At 39.2% G+C, this 18,186-nt stretch overlaps 1 protein-coding gene and 1 long non-coding RNA gene across 10 annotated transcripts in view; one reads left to right on the forward strand and one right to left on the reverse strand.

Moving 5' to 3' along the window:
- Positions 1-18,186, forward strand: part of PDE5A (phosphodiesterase 5A) — a 139,680-nt gene that overhangs the window by 102,492 nt on the left and 19,002 nt on the right. For 4 of the 5 annotated variants that reach the window (XM_019418579.2, XM_019418552.2, XM_019418570.2 and 1 more), the window contains exons 12-15: positions 1,801-1,947; positions 7,021-7,146; positions 8,706-8,800; positions 17,496-17,583. In XM_019418579.2, the coding sequence (XP_019274124.1) occupies positions 1,801-1,947; positions 7,021-7,146; positions 8,706-8,800; positions 17,496-17,583 (456 nt within the window). The remainder of the gene's footprint in view (positions 1-1,800; positions 1,948-7,020; positions 7,147-8,705; positions 8,801-17,495; positions 17,584-18,186) is intronic. The other variant, XM_019418587.2, reaches the window with a different exon arrangement.
- The window catches only part of LOC109248726 (uncharacterized), a 54,459-nt gene that overhangs the window by 5,459 nt on the left and 30,814 nt on the right, over positions 1-18,186 (reverse strand). For all 5 annotated transcript variants that reach the window (XR_008421708.1, XR_008421706.1, XR_008421705.1 and 2 more), the window contains one exon: positions 16,417-16,513. This is a non-coding gene — a long non-coding RNA (uncharacterized LOC109248726). The remainder of the gene's footprint in view (positions 1-16,416; positions 16,514-18,186) is intronic.

The raw sequence follows: 18,186 nt of genomic DNA on the forward strand, positions 1-18,186 counted from the left end.
CAGGAGAATGGGCTAGCACCCCAAGATTGGTTGGGGAAAGCTGTGGATTGCTTCATGAGATTTTATTATTTTGATCTTTTTACTTCCCAAAAGATGGAGGTAAAGTGGAGTAGTGATATCCTAGATACTCATAGGAAAAGTAAGGGGTTTGGAGTGAGATGAGGAAAAGACATTAAGGGGAAGAAATCGGGTTCAGATTTCCTAATTTGTCTTCTCTCTGCCTGGCACCAAGTTAAAGCCTCTTTTCATCAGGTAGATTGCAGTCCAATCTGGCTAAAGCAGTTGAAGTGCTGGGAGGGAATGGTCAAGGGGGTGAAGGAATGGGGTTCCTGCATGTTCTGATGCCCACAGGGGCCTGATAGGAAATCTAAGAGACGAGCCTGAAAGTTCTGCTCAGTCTGAGGGAGCCAGGTGCCCTGGCTTTGGCCAGTGTTGCTTCATGAGAATTGGGGCTCGGAATGGCCTGATTTTTCTGAAGCCAGAAATCCTTTTTTGCTGTCTTGTTAAAATCTCCCAAATTTTTAAATAGTATAACAGATTGGAATGTATTTGCCAGGTCGGCTAGTTTTCCAACTCAAGTTAATGGGCTTCCCCCTCTTTGGAGGTTTTGGGACCTTAAAACTGGAACTTATGACTCATAGAAAGTGAAGGGAATAAAACTTTTCCCTCTCATTCATTTAATAAATGTTCATGTCAACAAATACCAAAGCTGTATCCATCAGTAGTCACAGCGGATACAAAGATGGGTACAAAGATACAGTCCTGCCTATAGATCCCACTGTACTTAGGAGACAGATAAACGGGAAATTACATTATAGTGAACTTCCTGTAATTAAACAGGTATTCCCAAGGTGGGTCCGCTCTGAAGGCCATCCAGTCCTTTTTTGGATGGGAGCTGTGTCTTAAAGGAGTCCATCAGTTAAAGAGAGTGGTACTTTATCGGAGAAGCAGGAGGTACTAAAAGCAGGTGAAAAAGAGCAAGGTATATGTGAAGAATTCAGGGGTGTTTACTACAATTAAATGATAATCGAATCAAAACCAATGATACTAATTAAAAAACAGATCCTCCTTCAAAAAACAAAACTGGCTTCTCAAGACCCATCCCAGATCTCCTGAGTCAGAATCACTGAGGTATTTTTTAGTAGGCACTCTAGGTGACTCATGATCAGGCTTGGGTGACTTCTTCTCAAGTAGAGATGGTGTCAAATCTGAAAATAGGATAGTTCGCCTGGATTCGAAGCTGGGCTCCATTCCTTAACTAGCTGGCTATTATAGGTAAGGCAGTTAGCCTCTCTGTGCTTAAAGCTTCTGTACCTGAAAAATAGTGCTAGAGTGTCAACTTAATAAGATTGTCTTGAGAATTCAATACTTAGAACATTATCGTTATCCTGCTCACCACTTGATTCCCAGCCCATAGTACTGGGACAGGTCCAGAATAATTACTCAGTAAATATCTGCTGAATGACTAAGACTAAGTGGGTATAAACGGGCCAGATCACTGGAGTCCTTAGTTTTGCTTATTATTGTAGGTACAACCTCAGGGTAGTCACCGTCTCTCCTCTACCTAATCTTCCTGGAACCGTATTAGTTACCCACCCCTCCCCCAGTGATTCATTTGAAAAACAAAACCAAAAAACAGAAGTAGCTCCTATACCAAAAGATTTCTAGAGTACACATTAGAAAGAAAAAATAAACAAAATGTACTACTTCCCTGTAGTAAAGTGAGAAAACTTTGTGAATCACTGCTGCTTTATAAAATTAACAGCTTTATTTCATTTTGTTCTTCTCTCTTCACCTAAGGTTGCTGTTGTACCATCTGCTCAGACACTTAAAATTACTGACTTCAGTTTCAGTGACTTTGAGCTGTCTGACCTAGAAACGGCACTGTGTACAATTCGGATGTTCACTGACCTCAACCTTGTGCAGAACTTCCAGATGAAACATGAGGTAGGAATAAGTCATGTCCTTTGGAAAAGTGAAAAGTGTGTGTGTGTGTGTGTGTGTGTGTGTGTGTGTGTGTGTGTTAAGAGAGAATTAGTATGAATAGGGATTTTTAAGTCTCAGCAATTAATATACTGTCACCTAATGCATCCCTGAGATTTTCAAAGAAAAATGATCAACCCTAACAAGACATGTATTGGATTTTTACTATGCATCAAACACCAGGTGGAAGAATAGGGGACATTATCCCCAATAGTGGGAGAAGGATGTACAAAGCCAGGAGGACAGAGTGGGGATGTGCTGGGAGCCTTAGTGGAGGGGGAGTGAGAGTGGCAAGGGAAGCAAGTGGAGAGGAAGGTTACGATGCAAATCATATGTAACCTTGTAAGCTGTTCAGAGGAATTTGGATTTTATTCTGAAAAACAGTGGTGAGTCACTGAAGAATTTTAAACGGAAGTAACTTGATCTCATTGCAGAGGTTATGATCACACAGGCCAGGGAAGGACCAAAACAGAGTGAACTCCTTTGGAAATAAGGGAGTACAGGCGCTTGATGTGAAGCCAAGCTTGTGGTTCGAACAAGAGGGGTTACCTCTGTGGGGTGTGGATGAAAACCGATTTTAACCCCTGTTGATTACTTATTCACCTCTCAGAAAACAGCAAGATTTCAGGCAGAATCTTCTAATACCAGCTGCAGAGTGCAGGGAAAATCTTCATAATGGCTATGTGTATTAGCATCAAAGAATAAGGGAGAATAGAAAGGATTGTTTGAAAACAAAATGTAGTAATTTACCTTTAAAGTTGTTTTTTTTGGTTTGTTTGTTCTTTCCCTGGTCAGTTGAATTTCTAGTCTTCTTATACAGATTTCCTGTCTGGAAATTTAAATACCTTGAAGGCCTCTACTATTTAGCAATCCATTAATTCATAAAATGAAAATTTATTAACATAAACAGTGTACCCAGCACTGTGCTAAGTATTCATTTGAGCGAAGAGCTGTCCTTCTCTCAAAAGCCTCACACAGTTAGGAATGAAAACTCAGGACTAATAGAGCTAACGGTAATATAGTGTCATTTATGGTATTCTTGGGGTATTCTTTCTTAAATTTAGCCAAAGTTTCTATTACTCTTGGATGAAAACAAAGAACTACTATCTGTGAAGTCTAATTAATACTTCACTCTTACTAGAACATGTTGATTAAGGGATATCATGTCATTTGATTATTTCAAGAAGCCCTCAAGAAAGGTTCTCTGGTTGTTATTGTCTCTGTTTTCAAATGAAGAAATTCAGATAGCATGATAAGAGTAAAAAGGTCATGAATTTTGAGTTATAGCCCTACTAGTGAGTAGCTCTTATTTCCTTAAGCACTTAATCTCTCAAGTTCTCGGTTTCACAGTCTGTTAGTTGGGGATAATGGTATGACTTCCTTATGAGGGTCTTGTGAGAATGACACATGCATCGATGTGATTGTCTGTTTGTATGCATGTGGATGTGTGTAGATGGTGTTTTGCTGCTTAACACAGTACCTAAGACAGTTGTAGAGTACATGTCACTTCTTCCTTCCTTCAGCCAAATTTGACAATGGTTGTATCACCCCATCCAATTTCTCTACTATAGGTTATAGGCTCATTTAAAAAAAAATTAATGTTTATTTTTGAGAGAGAGAGAGAGAGAGAGCAGGGGAGGGGCAGAGAGAGAGGGAGACACAGAATCCAAAGCAGGCTCCAAGCCGTCAGCACAGAGCCCGACGCGGAGCTTGAACCCACCAACCATGAGATCATGACTTGAGCCCAAGTCGGACCCTCAACCCACTGAGCCTCCCAGGCGCCCCTTATAGGGCTCATTTTTAATAGCCTTTTCTATTAATGGAATAAAGACCTCATTTAAGGCCAGTTCTAAATGTGAATCTCGGTTCTGCTTCTTACTAGTTACAGGACCTTAAAAAGCAAGATAGCATTTCAAATCCCTTTCCATTCTCAGATTTCCTTACTTTAAACTAGCAATGATGCTGTTTAAAGGGCCTGGCCAGAACAAAGGAATGTGATCCTTTTACCTGTTTATGAAATTCTTATAAGTTGACTTATTTCTTAAAAACCCATACGTTTTCAGGTAGCATTTGAGTGTCGCATATGAAGATAGTCACTCAGAATTTCTTTAGCAATCTTTATTCTTACCTTTCCTTCAATTTTTGACTATGAGGCAGATAATTTTCCTCTGTATCTCATTCATTTACTCTCCTTTTCTGTTTGATTAACTACTATTCTGATTCTGGCAAACATCAATTTGAATAGCAGTCATTCTGATTGACCTTCCTGCCTTAGTGACTCTTCTGTCATGTTTATTTCAGATATTCTTGTCAGTATAGTTTTAGGATGATAAAATTAAAATGTTATTGCTGGTGAGGATGTTAGCATCATGACAAAGAATATTTCCTACTGAAAGATATGTCAAGTCTTCATGTCTCTTCTTGGCTTCCAGATCTTGAGTCACTCTCCTATTAACATCACAACCATTGCTCTTGCTCATCTATGAAATGGACTCTTGACTCAACTTGAACAAATCTGCATGTGCTGTGCTTATTTTCACATTCTGTCTGTTACATGTCATTCCTCCTGAATGGACTGTCCCACTTGAAAGTCTGCCCCACTTCCTGCCACAACATGCTTTTCTCTTCCTCAGAGCCTGATTCAACCTTAGGTTTAACTTCACTCCACTTGGAATACTGTTGAAAATTTGTTTTCTCGATTGGATTTATTTCCTTTATATGTGCACTTTTATTATTTTCACTACCGATTGAGCTTCTTGAAGGCAGGAACTGAGCTATTTTCTGTTTTTTCTCTTTCTCCCAGAGCATTTTGAGTCTGCCACCCAGGACTTAGGAAGCCTCTGTAATTGTTGGAGACTGATTCAGGGTATTGAGCATGCTCCCTAGAGTCATCCAGATTGCACATAATTATTCAGTAGTCCTGTACAAAAGACTGTATTTCAGATTTGAACATGCCAAGCATATCCATCAAGCACTGAGCCGATCTGACCATAATTTTCCTAAATGCTGTTAAGAACATCCTGATAGGCCTATAAATATAGAGAGCAAACTGCTGGTTGCCAAAGGGAAAGGGGTTGGGGGGATGGGCAAAATGGGTGAGGAAGAGTAGGAGCTACAGGCCTCCACTTAATGTATGGAATGAATAAGTCACAGGAATGAATGGCAAATCATAGGGAATACAGTCAGTAATGTTGTAATAGCATTGTGTGGTGACAGGTGGTCGCTACACTTGTGAACATAGCATGACATATAGAGAAGTACTATGTTGTGTACCTGAAACTAATGTAACATTCTATGTTAACTATACTCAAATAAAAAAATGTTTTTAAAAGATCTCCTGATAACAGAATCTAAAACTGTATTTAAATCTAGTTTCTAACTATTATATCCATTGGATGACCCAGTTCTCTTAGGCCCCTCTTGTTAGAAGCATAACTGAATAGTCCATCAGGAATTGTATTTCATAAAGTCATTTTGGTCATTATTTAACATTATATGATATGTGTGCATATTTAGTTGCATCTACAGATTTATGATTAGTAAAGAGATATGTTCATAGGTTAAATTTCTGCGTTTTCCTGCATATTTTCCTTGAGTATTTAATTAATCACCAGTAATTTTCTGTAACACTTTACAGTTTCTAAGCATATGAAAGAAAGTTTAGAGCTCTTACTTAAAGTTCTGCTAATAAGATGAAGCTATCATCTTTCTAGCTGATTTTGTTCAGAAATGGTCACGATGAAAGAAACTGCAATATACTTGGTATTAACACATGTCAGTAGTAGTCACACAGAAATCATCTGCTAAGTATGGTGACTTGGAGGTTCAAGAGCTATGGGACATTCGGGTTGCTTGTTATCAGAATTCCCTGTGAACTGTGTTATAGAACAGGAACAAAAAGACCAAAAAAGAAAAGGAAGGTTATGAGAGCGCAGATTTTCTACCAAATCCCATGTAAGCAATTTCTACCAACAATGAAGAAACCTTGTTTTTGGCCTGCTTCTGCAGCCAGCCATTCTGTGTTGAATATTGTTAAAGCAACATTCTTTTCCCTGGTACTTTTTCCATATCCCAGGGCAATGCTTTTTGTGTTTGAAGTATCTCCAGGGATATACGTAGGAAGAAGTACATATTTATTTTTACGGATCCCCCAAAGTATAGTAAATCATTCAGAATTGAAGAGAGGCAGACTCTGATGCTAACACAAACAAAAAATAACCATGCTCAGGGCCCGTGAGTCCCTGGGGATCTTAATGAATACACTACTTAGAAGTTGAATTAAACCCAGCTTTTGAGATTTCCGAGGTCTGTCCCTTTTTTTCCATCTTTTAAAATATGTCTTTTTCATATGGACCCCAGGGCTTTATTTTACGTATATATTTAAACATTACTTCTTGGTAACCAAGCAGTAACTCTGCCTGAATATTTAAGCGTAGTTTAAAAGGGACAAAAGACTTGCTGATTGCATCAGGACTTGGAGCTCCATTTTGTCCTTGGACGTGTGCTGTATATGTTAGCCCCCAATCCACCCCTGGCAGCCTTGCTCTGAATTGAAATTGCAGAGCAGAATTAAAAATTGTTGCAGAATTAAAAACTGGGAGCATGAAAAGAACTTGAGAGTAGCTGTTTCCATGGCTCTCTAGAAGTGAATTCATACATAACGGACCATTTGGACTCTCCTAATTGATGGCACCTGAACACAATATCTTTTAAAAAGCTAGTCAGTGCCCTCCCTACCCATGCCAAAAATACCTTAGAGCTGTCTTGCATTTTACATCTCATTTAGTTAGCATGGTGGTTAACATGGTGGGCTCTGAAGTCAGATTGCTCAAAATTGAATTTTAGCCCCACCCTTTGCGAGCAATGTGACCTTGGGCAAGTTACCTTTCTGAAAGTCGGATTCCTCACCTGTAAAATGATCAAAGTAGTAGTGCCTCCCTCGGAGTTATGAGGGTTAGATGTAAATGCTTTGGAACATAGTAAATGTGTGATAGATGTTAACAAGTATTGTTACTGCTTATGCTTTATTCCCTAAAGGTTCTTTGCAGGTGGATTTTAAGTGTTAAGAAGAATTACCGGAAGAATGTTGCCTATCATAATTGGAGACACGCCTTTAATACAGCTCAGTGCATGTTTGCTGCTCTAAAAGCAGGCAAGATTCAGGTACTTTTGAGAGCCATTTTTATATTAAAGACCTTTTCTTGCTTTAGTGGTAAAGTTTACAACATATTCTTTCAAGTTTTTTTTTTAATGTGCACTAATGATGATTGGAATATTTATTGCCAGATACAAAATAAATTACATCTTATTAATTGAAGAAGACTAGCGTGGCAAAATACTTAGTTATTAATTTTCTTTCATATGTAACCTACATGGCATATTTTTTTAAATCTTTAAAATTACTTCACATTAAATTTAATGGTCTTCGGGCAAAGAAATACATTCTCCAGAGGAAATTTCTACCGTATAAGAAAAATAACCAGATTTCTCATGTCCACATTCAACCTGTTCCATAGTAGAATTCCTCAAAATCCACCCACGTGACTTCATAGATAGGTCCAGGGTTCTCTATCGCATTTTCTCTGGAGCCCTCAGTTAAATCTTCTAAGTACTATGTCATGGAAAGGGTTTTCATATCATATACATTGACCATAGGCTGTTACAAGGAAGATCAATGCAGGGAACATTCAAGTAATTCATTGCCTTCCAGGCCAAATTTTATCCATATCTCTGTCCTTAGATTCTAACTTCAGTGGGAATTGACTAGTTATTCTAGGTAAGTGATTCCAGGCATCCATCATATCACTGCTTTTAATTCAGAGCTTCCATGCTCTTTTTTTTTAAAGTAAATTCTAAAAATGGTATCCTCTGTCTCTACTTCCCTAGGGTGCACACTGGCTAGAGCTAAGAGAAGGAATTGTTGTCCAAGAAGCCATATGCAATACCATAGTAGTATTTTCCTGCCATAGCAACGTTTGTAAGAAATAGGGTAAACTTCTTTTGAGCTATGGAAAGGTCATCAGGATTATATCACTGAAAACTATCCTTGCTTTTTATGAAGAATAACAAAATCAGGATCTTTTTCTCTGTCATCAACATACAACATGGCGAGTTGAGAGTTTCCAGCAGAGTGGAGCTGATAATTTCAACTTATTTTCTTACTGATGAAGAACAGTAGTGTAAATAATACAAATGGCAGATATTACAAAAATAACCTATGTTTGACTTTAGAATATATTGTTCAACTTTTTAAAGCCAGATTTTCATTCCCAATCCTCTTACTTTCTATTGTTTTGCTTACTGTTCACATTGTCTGTGTTCCTTAGGGATACGACAACTGCTGGCAGAGAGTGAGAGCAGCAGAATCTTCAGGGAACCAGAAGGCAGAGAGACAACAATTATTTAGTTTATTTTGATTATTCCACATACATGTAGATAATTAAGAGTTAATGGTATTTACTAGAGGTGGACAGATTATTGATTGTTGGAGGCATTTCAGCTTCTTCTGGTGAGAATGACATTTGTAATAATCCCATTCGAAAGACAAAGTACCACTTGCTGCCTGCAGACTAGGATTCCAGCATGAGTCCTTTGCAACCATAAATAAGCATATATGAAAAGCTAGTCGGAAACACAAATACATGATTGGTGAGAAGAGGTATTCTAATGAACTCACCAAATTGCCTTTCTCTTTCTTTCCTCTGACGTCTTTGGTCATGTAGAACAAGCTGACCGACCTAGAGACACTCGCCCTGCTGATTGCTGCTCTCAGCCACGACTTGGACCACCGTGGTGTGAATAACTCTTACATACAGCGGTAAGGCGCGTCTTCCCCAGTAAAAGAAGAAAATGTTTCTTTTAAATTGTAGGGATGTCTTTTTTAAAGTAAGAGCAACAGCAAAATTTGATGGTACCACACTTCAATTGATCGGGGTCCTACAACATACTCTGGTTGTATTCGAGTGAAATGGAAAAAAAATAGTGTGAATCCAATGTTGTGTTGGTAACATTTCTGGCCTAAAGCTTAGAAAGTATGTTTGTTGAGAATCTTATTTCATTAGATAATTACCAAGAGTTTTGCTTTAGTGTATGCATACCCAGCTTAGGAGCTTCATTAGAAAACTAAGTCTGGTTCAAAAGAGGTGGAATTTCATCCTGGACTAGAAAAGATAATATCTGAAAAGTGCTTAGCTCAGTCCTAAGTACTTAGTAAGCACTCAGTAGAAGGAGGATTTTGGTGTTAGTGGAGACAGTGCAGCACAATGTTGGCAATTTGGGGCTCTGCATTCAGGCTGGATTCGAATCCTGCCTTTGCCATGCAGTTCCCGTGTGACCTTGGGCAAGGGAACTTATTTCTCTATTTTTCTCTTGTTTTCTCTATTATTCTCTATTCTCTCTTATTTCTCTCTTTGATTTCCTGATTTGTAAAGTGGAGATGATAGCGAACCTACCTCGTAGGGTTGATGTAAGTTTTAAGAGATAACACATATCAATATGAGGCGGAAGGTGCAGTGCATTTTTTTATTTCTTTTAATGTTTATGTATTTTTGAGAGAGAGAGAGAGAGACAGAGTGCGAGCAAGGGAGGGCAGAGAGAGAGGGAGACACAGAATCCAAAGCAGGCTGCAAGCTCTGAGCTGTCAGCACAGAGCCCGATGCGAGGCTCGAACTCACGAACCGCAAGATCATGACCTGAGCCGAAGTCAGATGCTTAAGCGACTGAGCCACCCAGGGGCCCCTGTGTGGTGTATATTTAAGTGTTAAGTCTTAGCAGCAGATGCTAGTGATACTCCTATCACCATCAGAAGCCTGCTTTCTGGCTGGTTTTGAAAGTAGATACTAACCCTTGACGCAAGTGTTTCAGGCTCCCTTATGGGCCATGCTTAAAGTGACATTTGCAATGACAAATGAGATGATAAAGGTGACATCACTTTTCATCAGAGTTTTGAGCCCCTGTGACATGTTTATTTTCTTGTAGCAACTTAGTTGAAAAGCCTACATCTTAATGGCAGGATCTCTTCCTACTTAGCATTTTTCTAAGTATGCAAGTGATTCAACTAATGGATAGATCTCTTAAGGAAATTCCAGATGTCTGATATCTTGAGGGAATTTCAGAGAGCTCTCTAATCACATTCCCTTTATCTAAATAAATGGAAAACTTCATGTAGAAAGAATTGTAGTGATGCAGCAACTGTGTCCTCTGCTGACCTTTGATGGGAAAAGATATCAAGCTCTTGCCTGAGTGTCAGAGACTGGCTGTTTCCTCCTTAAGATCTAACGTTTTGGAGAACAGATTGGATGACATGTCCTTTGTCCTCTGTGCTTTGTCATATGATTGTGTTCCTGAGCCTGACGTTGACATGGGAGTAATTATGAAAGGGAACAATGACATGAAAAGGTGTATAAACACAGACGTAGCAGCCTAAAGATCCAAGCCAGCAGTGCTATGTTCCCTCCATACCTCAAAGCTGAACATATTATTATGGTCGCTCTAAGATGCTATGTTGCATTGCTTTAGAGTGAAAAAAACACTCAGCTATATTTTACTTTGTTTATTTAAAAACAATTACCCGGAAAAACATCTGGAGAAACGTCATCTTCTCTTCAAAAAAAAAAAAAAAAGTCCTGGGAAAAATTCATAGACTGCAGAATCTTGCCTTTACACACACCACAAAGCAGACTTCCACCAAGTAATAATAACTTTAAGAAAAAAAGTTAAAGGAGTTTCAGAGATTTTTATTTCTTCCTACATCTCTGTGGTTTGAGTAGACGAAACCAAGAATTTTCCAGGGATGTTTCTTTTTTTTTCTTTCCTTAGTGGTAAATGAGTTATATCTCAAGGAGGAATTTCTTCACCAGGGGACTCGGGAGATTCAGAGTGCCATAAACATTCCCGTATAGAGAACTAACTTGCAAAAAGGTGTGCAGTGTCCAATTTCATCAGTATTCAAACACTACATAAAGAAAACCACCACAATAAAAGAAGGCACAGAAACAAAACTAATACATCAAAAAGAGGAAAAAAAAGCCCTCATGTGGTAGCAAAGTTAGATGCTAAACTTCCCCTGTCATTCATTCTTCTTGAATGTCTTTTCAGAAAATTAATTTAGAGTAAGATGTAAAGCAGACTATGTTTTGATTCATTATTGGTTATTTTTTGATTCCTTTCTTGATTAGGAAGACTGCCATGATGAGGAGTACGGCTACTATGCCAGTGAAATATTTGGGGAAAGAGTTCACTGCTGTGCTTTCTTCTCCCATGTGGGTGGGTAAAAGAGGGAGTGGTTTCGGATAGATTTTAGATGATTACTTTAAAAACAGGCAAGAATAGGACAAAATGACTGAAGTACAGACATCTACTAAAGAAAGCACAATGTGACACTCGGCTTAAGTAGAGAAACCTCTTGCAATTCAGCCTGCAGTCAGTATAAGAAGACTGTATGAGTGCATTTATTTGGTTAGATTCATTCAAGTTTGGTGTTTTATAAAATAGAGTGAAAGTGTCCTACATTTTGGACAGCTGGCTAATGGGCAATTACTAGGGCCTGGCATTTTGCTAGGCAGAAAGAGAGCTATAAAGTATAAAATGTGGTCCCTGCTATTAAGGAATTTTCATAGCCTCATGAAACAGTGGTGATCAATACAACAAGGTACTTAGTAAGTCCTGAATTGTTTAGTAATGTGGACTGTAAATGTTCAGCAGAGAAGGAGATTGGTTAAGACCAGTGCAATCCCATCTGCACTGTTAATGGAAGAACTGAGACAAAGCAGATCCCAAAGAGTGGTAGGATTTGGAGAGGAGAGAGGATGAAGATATACCAGAAACACAATGAGGTAGGCGGGCATTCTCATGGAACAGTGCTGATGGCTGGCCTGTGCAGAGTCAGAAGGTTCACTGACCAGGGATGAAAAGTAAAAGAGTGAACAAGTAGTTGTAGGGCTCTTTAGAGACAGCTATAAAACCAAGCATATTTGGTGTAGTGAAGAAACAAGGAGCCATTACAGTGAGTAATCAAGACATTGTTTAGGAAAGAAACACCAAAAGGAAGATACAAGGTATAATGGGTAATAAATAGGACCCCAGAGTTCAGCTAGGAAGCTGTTACAGCAAGCTGAGTTTTGGTGAAAAACACATACTGACTACAGAGAGGAAGAGATGGAAGGAGAAATGTTTTTCAATTTAATATTGAACAGGGGGAAGGGATATTGTTCAATATTGTTCAATATTGTTAATATTGAACATGAAGGAAGGGGGAAATCATGACTCCTGGTCCAAGAAACTGCAACACTGATGGAGCCATTGATGACAGTAGAACTGGGAAGTGTGTATGCACTTGTGTGTGTACTTAGGGAAGGAGGGACAAAAAGGACAGGAGGTAGAAGAGAAAATAAATAGGATGGTAGTTAGAAAAGGTAAAATGATCAAAGGAATGTTTTTTTTTCAAGATTAAGGTTCCATAAAATCAGAATAAAAGAAATTTCCTGGTAATCACACTCAGACCATGTGTCTTTGTCCTGGGAAAACTCATTCTGTACCTTGGTCTTCTCTGCTCTCTGTTAGAGGAACAGCTATAGTCATGGGCTGGTGTGGTGGCAACAGAATGTCAGCAGGCACTGAGGGACCCAACAGGGCAGTAAAGACAGCACAGGAATCACAATCTGTGAAGTTCAACTGAGTAGAGTCTGTATTAGCCAAGAATGACATCATCCCTGATAAGTTTGGAGGGCTTGAGAGACTGGAGATCCAAATATGAAAAAAGTACAAGTTCGAGGAGTCCTAAAGTCACTAGCTAGTAATAATAATAATAGAAGTTAACACTTTATATAGCCTTTACCATGTGGCATTGCGAACTCTTTTTAGTACTTCATATACATGAGTTCAACTAGTCCTTTGACCATGCCACAGTGGCTATGATAGTTATGGTGGTTAAGGGCCAACTTGAGTCAGATGCCTGGGTACAAAAGCAAATACTGGCTTCTCCTCTTACCATCTGACCTTGAATGAGTCATTTAACACCACTCTTTCTGTTTTCTTCTCTGTGTAATGGAATAATGACATATTAAATGATATGACATATTAATGACATATTAATGATATATTAAATGCTCTCCAGGTTTTAGCTTTTTCAAAGGGGATCCTATTAAGGACATATAAAGGATATCCTTAACACCCCTTTAACACCCATTTAACACCCCTCTTTCTATTTTCTTCTCTGTGTAATGGAATAATGACATATTAAATGACATATTAATGATATATTAAATGCTCTCCAGGTTTTAGCTTTTTCAAAGGGGATCCTATTAAGGACATATTAAGGATATCCTATTAAGGACTCAAGATCTTGCTTTGTCCCAAGGTGAGATATGGATCAGGGAGTAGCAAAAATGCTGTGCCTGGTAGCACCTAGAAGCTGTGGAACAAAGAAGGGAATATCCATTGTTGACATGAAAAGAGACTATCCGTAGAGGAATATCCATTGTTGACATGAAAAGAGACTATCCATAGGGTCAAGGAGGTTAAGGAAGTAGGGTCAAAAGGCCAAATGAATCATCACCTTGAATACCTGTGGCATCTAATGTGATTACAGAGAATGCAGGGTAAAATAACCCCTGACTGATAGAATACAACAGTGATGATTTGGAGAGAAGTGGTCAAGTGAAGAATCAAATGGGGTTTACATGCTTACAAAGAGTAGTTAAGAGATGTGAACCCAGAGCAATATACATGTATGAGAAGCAAAATCAAGGATGGTTGTTAAGAGTCTGTAAAAGGATTCCTGGGGTGGCAAGAATTGTTTTTCTCAGAGAACTTGCATTTTCTATTGATTTCTAAGCCTTCTTGTCCCTAGAATGTTGTTCTGACCTTGGCACTGACTCCTAACACCACTCTAAGAGATGGACAGACTACTGCAGGACGATAGGAAAATGTAGGGAGGGTGTAAGGTCCATACGAATAGACATCATTGTGGGAATAAGATTCAGTGGAAGCGGTGGTTTAAGTGGGCCCTTCTGACAGGCTCTCATATAAAGAAGCAAGAAATTGCCTTGTGTTTGAAACAGTAAAAAGCAGTAGAATGGAGAACACATTGGTGTCCACTAATATTTCTGCAAACAGGAAACTTGGGGTATTTATGCCCTTTTATGGATTCATAAATCCATATTTTTAGAATGTAAGTAAAGGCAAACACACATAATTTGCATTCATCTCTCTCATAAGCCAAGAAGTTTTTCTAATGGGAAACCGTCCTGTCTGCATTGTCTAAAAATGTAATGTGCGCCTGAAATTTTAAACATGTTTGTGTTGTATGCACCTAATTGCATCTCGGTCCAGCCTCTAACTAGGTCAGTAAGTGGATGCTGTGTGCAAAGTGCTGTGGGGTCAGGAGCCAGTGTGATGCGGTGAGAGGATGTGTTTGAATCCCAGCCCCGCCATTTGTGTTGACCTTGAACAAGTTAGACAGTCTCTCTGAACTCTTGGTTGTCTAAAAAATAAATGCTAAAATGCCAATTTTAGAGAGGTGTCAGCCTGGGTCACTCTGGAGGCACAGCCTGAGACAAACACTGGTGTGCACATAGCCTATTTGTGCATGTGATCCCTGGGAGCAGGAATGGAGGCCTGGGAGTGGGAAACAGGGAAGAAGGGGAAGCCAGGAAGAGGATGAGTTACCAGCAGTCCACCCATCCAGGCACCTGGTGCTCAGTCCTGCCAGGTGATTCAGAGAAGTCTTAGGAAATGAGACCCAGAATTGTACATAAATGGCCAGGGACAAAGTAGGGAGGGGGGCAGAGATCCACAGGTTCCCATTTCCCATTGGTCAAAGATGGCCTCCATGTGCCTTGACTCCTCCATAGCCCAGGCTCAACAAGGGTGAATGCAGCAAGAGAGGTCTTGTTGGCACCAGCAGAGGGCAGAGAGCTGCAGGGCAGACATGGTGGGCCACAGCAAAGTACCTTCTAATTGGGCCCTGCAGGGAGTCTATTAAATTGTGCGTGAAACTGGATGCTGCATCAGTGGCTGGAGTCCGAGGTGGGGCCAAGGATTTTGATGTGGTGAACAGAGATGTCCCATATTAAATAAAAATGAAATATAAACTACTTAGTGCAGTGCCTGACATGTTAGAGGCTCTCAGTAAATGGTAATTATTATCACTGGGGAAAACAAATCTGGCCAAACTCAAGAGGTTTATAGTCTAACAAGGTAATAGACTTATAAACAGCTAACAACTGGCAGAACAACATGGATATTAAACTAATACCATAGGTCCTTGAATTTCTTTTCTTTTTAATGTTTTATTCATTTTTGAGAGACAGAGAGAGAGAGAGAGAGAGAGAGAGAGCAGGGGAGGGGCAGAGAGAGGGAGACACAGAATCCTAAGTAGGCTCCAGGCTCTGAACTGTCAGCTCAGAGCCTGACATGGGGCTCGAACTCATGAGCTGTGAGATCATGACCTGAGCCCAAGTTGGATGCTTAACTAGCTGAGCCACCCAAGCGCCCTGTCCTTGAATTTCTTACGTAAATGAAAATAACAGATACTCTAGATGCTTTTCCTTATCTAAGTGAAGGGAATGAAGAAGGTTGCAATTATCATGTTGAAGTTGACCTTAGCATAGCTAGTCTGAATGGTGAGAAAATGCTGTTGAGAAAATAGAGAATATAGAATGCAAGCCAGAATTCAGAAGGGAGGCCATCATTCTGTTTCCCTGGGCCCTCCATTATCCTGCATCGTCTCATCTGCTCCTGTGGCTTGGAGATAACCAGATATCTGCAAGTTATTGTGTTCTAAGTCTACATCTCCAGCCCAGACCTGATACAAACTTTTATATCCACTTGGTGGACCTCAGTCACTTTAAAATCAACAGATCCAACACTGAATTACACATCTTCGCCTCCTTTATCTCCCATCCTTAATCCTCTCCCTTTCTCCTATGTCAGTAAATGACAAGGCAGAAATGTGGCATTCATACTTTTCCCCTAGGAAAATCCCCACTAGGTCCCAACATCAAGATTCTTTGCCAACTCTTACCTCCTAAACAGCTATGAGGCAACTCTACTTGTCTGTATGTGGGATTCTGTCACCCTGGTCCAGGCTGTCTCGTGCCTACATTACTAGAACTAGGACTATGAGCTTCCCAGTAGTCTCCTAACTACTTTCCAGTATTTTCCATGCATCTCCAGTTTTGATCCAGCAAATTTATCTTTTTTTTTTTTTTTTTTGTAAATCTGCTCATTTTACTCCATCCATTGTTTTCCCATTGTCCAATGAGAAGGACAGTATCTGGTCCATTGTACAACTTACTAAACATGGAGGAGCAAAGAAGACAGGCAGGAGTTAATTTGAGAAAGTTTACAACACAAAGAATGGCCGTTTGGGGGTCAGCAGTTATCAGTGGAAGATTAGACAACTGGAATAGATGAGATTGCCCATTCTCTTACCTTTATTTCCCTTGTTTTATTTTTGTTTTCCCTTAAGCTTCTCTTACTGCACTCATTTTCTTCCCATGTTATGTTCCTCCAGTCTTGGGCAGCTTCTCTAAATTAAATGAAAACTCAATTAATGACTCGTATAGTAGTACAAAGAAATAAGTCAGCTGTGTTATCCACACTTGTATTGTGCTTTACAATTCATAAATCCCTGTCCTACAAATTTTAGGAACAGAGACTTTCAGGAACTCTCACGTTTTCTTTTTCTTTTAAAGAAAAACTAGTGAAAATTGTGCTTTATATTCACATGCGAAGGGTCGTGAGAAATAAGAGGTGGAGGACTGTACTTGACATGCTTTGGACCTTGATCTGTGACTGCCTGTTACATACAGTGAACTGAGTATAACACCCCTTCCATTCCCTTTACTCAGCCAGACAGTCTCCTCTGTTTGTCCCCAAGTTCAAGTTAAAAGAGCTACCAGGACATCCTACGCTGAAATACTCTGGATCCCACATGCATGGGGAACTTTTTCTGACTCAGCTGTCTCCTTCTTCCCTTCAAAGGAGGGTGGGCACCAACTCTGCCCCCTTTCTTTGCCTTTTGTCCCTCCTACCCATTCGCTCTATCGCCGTCCATTCTCCTTGGATATACAGGCACATGTGAATATGCTGGCCCTCAGCCTTATTGCAGAGGAATAGACTAGCATTGCAATTTGTTTCAGATTTTAAACTAATTGCAGTTTTGAAATTGAAAAATATCATTGGTACAAGTATTTCAGAGAATTTTTTTCTCATGGTTAGAGAAATTAGTCCTTTGTGCTTACTCCTACTATTTTATCAATATTAAAACCAATGAAATTGTTCATACTTTGAACAGGCAGTGGTTACCCTGGTATTTGAAAATAATTTGACTGTTTTTTCCCAGAGATCATCTCACTCTTTTCTTCAGCAAAAGGAGAGAAAATTGTTAGTCTGATTAATTTTGTGAAGTAGCCTGTTTTTTCATTGACTAATATGAAGAACAAATTAATGTATTGGGGAAACTAGTAATTTTTAAGCCTTTTTTCTCTCTTCCACAAAATATTTTTCAGAAGTGAACACCCACTTGCTCAGCTCTACTGCCATTCGATCATGGAGCATCATCACTTTGACCAGTGCCTGATGATTCTTAATAGTCCAGTAAGTACCTACTTTATGGTTGTGGAATTTTAAAAGAGAGCTTTATAAATTCAATTTTATTTTTAAGTTTTGGACTTATTCCCAGCATCATAAATTCTTGAGCATGCTTTATTCCTTTTTGGGTAAGGAAGGCAAAGCCAAAACATTTGGGATCTTCCCAGCCTCACTTCTCTGGACAGCCCAAACTGTCTAAATGTTGCCTGATAAAGGATATCTGGTTACACACCTCTATTTGGTTATGGCAAACTGGAAACAAACAAAACTAGTATTTTTTGGCTCTTAGTTAATTCTCCCCCCACCCCCTTTTTTTTTCTTTTGGTCAAATGAAATGGTTTATATAGCGCTCAAAGGTTTGCTTTCACAAGACCATGCCTGTTCCTCTTTTCATGGAAACTTCTGACCATTAACAAACTGCTATGTTAAGAAATAAAGCTATTCAATAGTTTGGTTAAATGAATATTCATCAGTGTAAGAAAACATATGATATGCTATGCTAGACAAATAAATGCTAAGGAAAATAAAATTAAAATAATGTATGCCAAAAGATTAACAAAGGTTTTCTTTGTCCAGTTATGAATACTTTTACATTCTCATTTTGATTTG

Source organism: Panthera pardus, unplaced genomic scaffold (assembly GCF_024362965.1).
Source record: "Panthera pardus isolate Hobbes unplaced genomic scaffold, ASM2436296v1 HiC_scaffold_13, whole genome shotgun sequence".
NCBI lineage: Eukaryota > Metazoa > Chordata > Mammalia > Carnivora > Felidae > Panthera > Panthera pardus.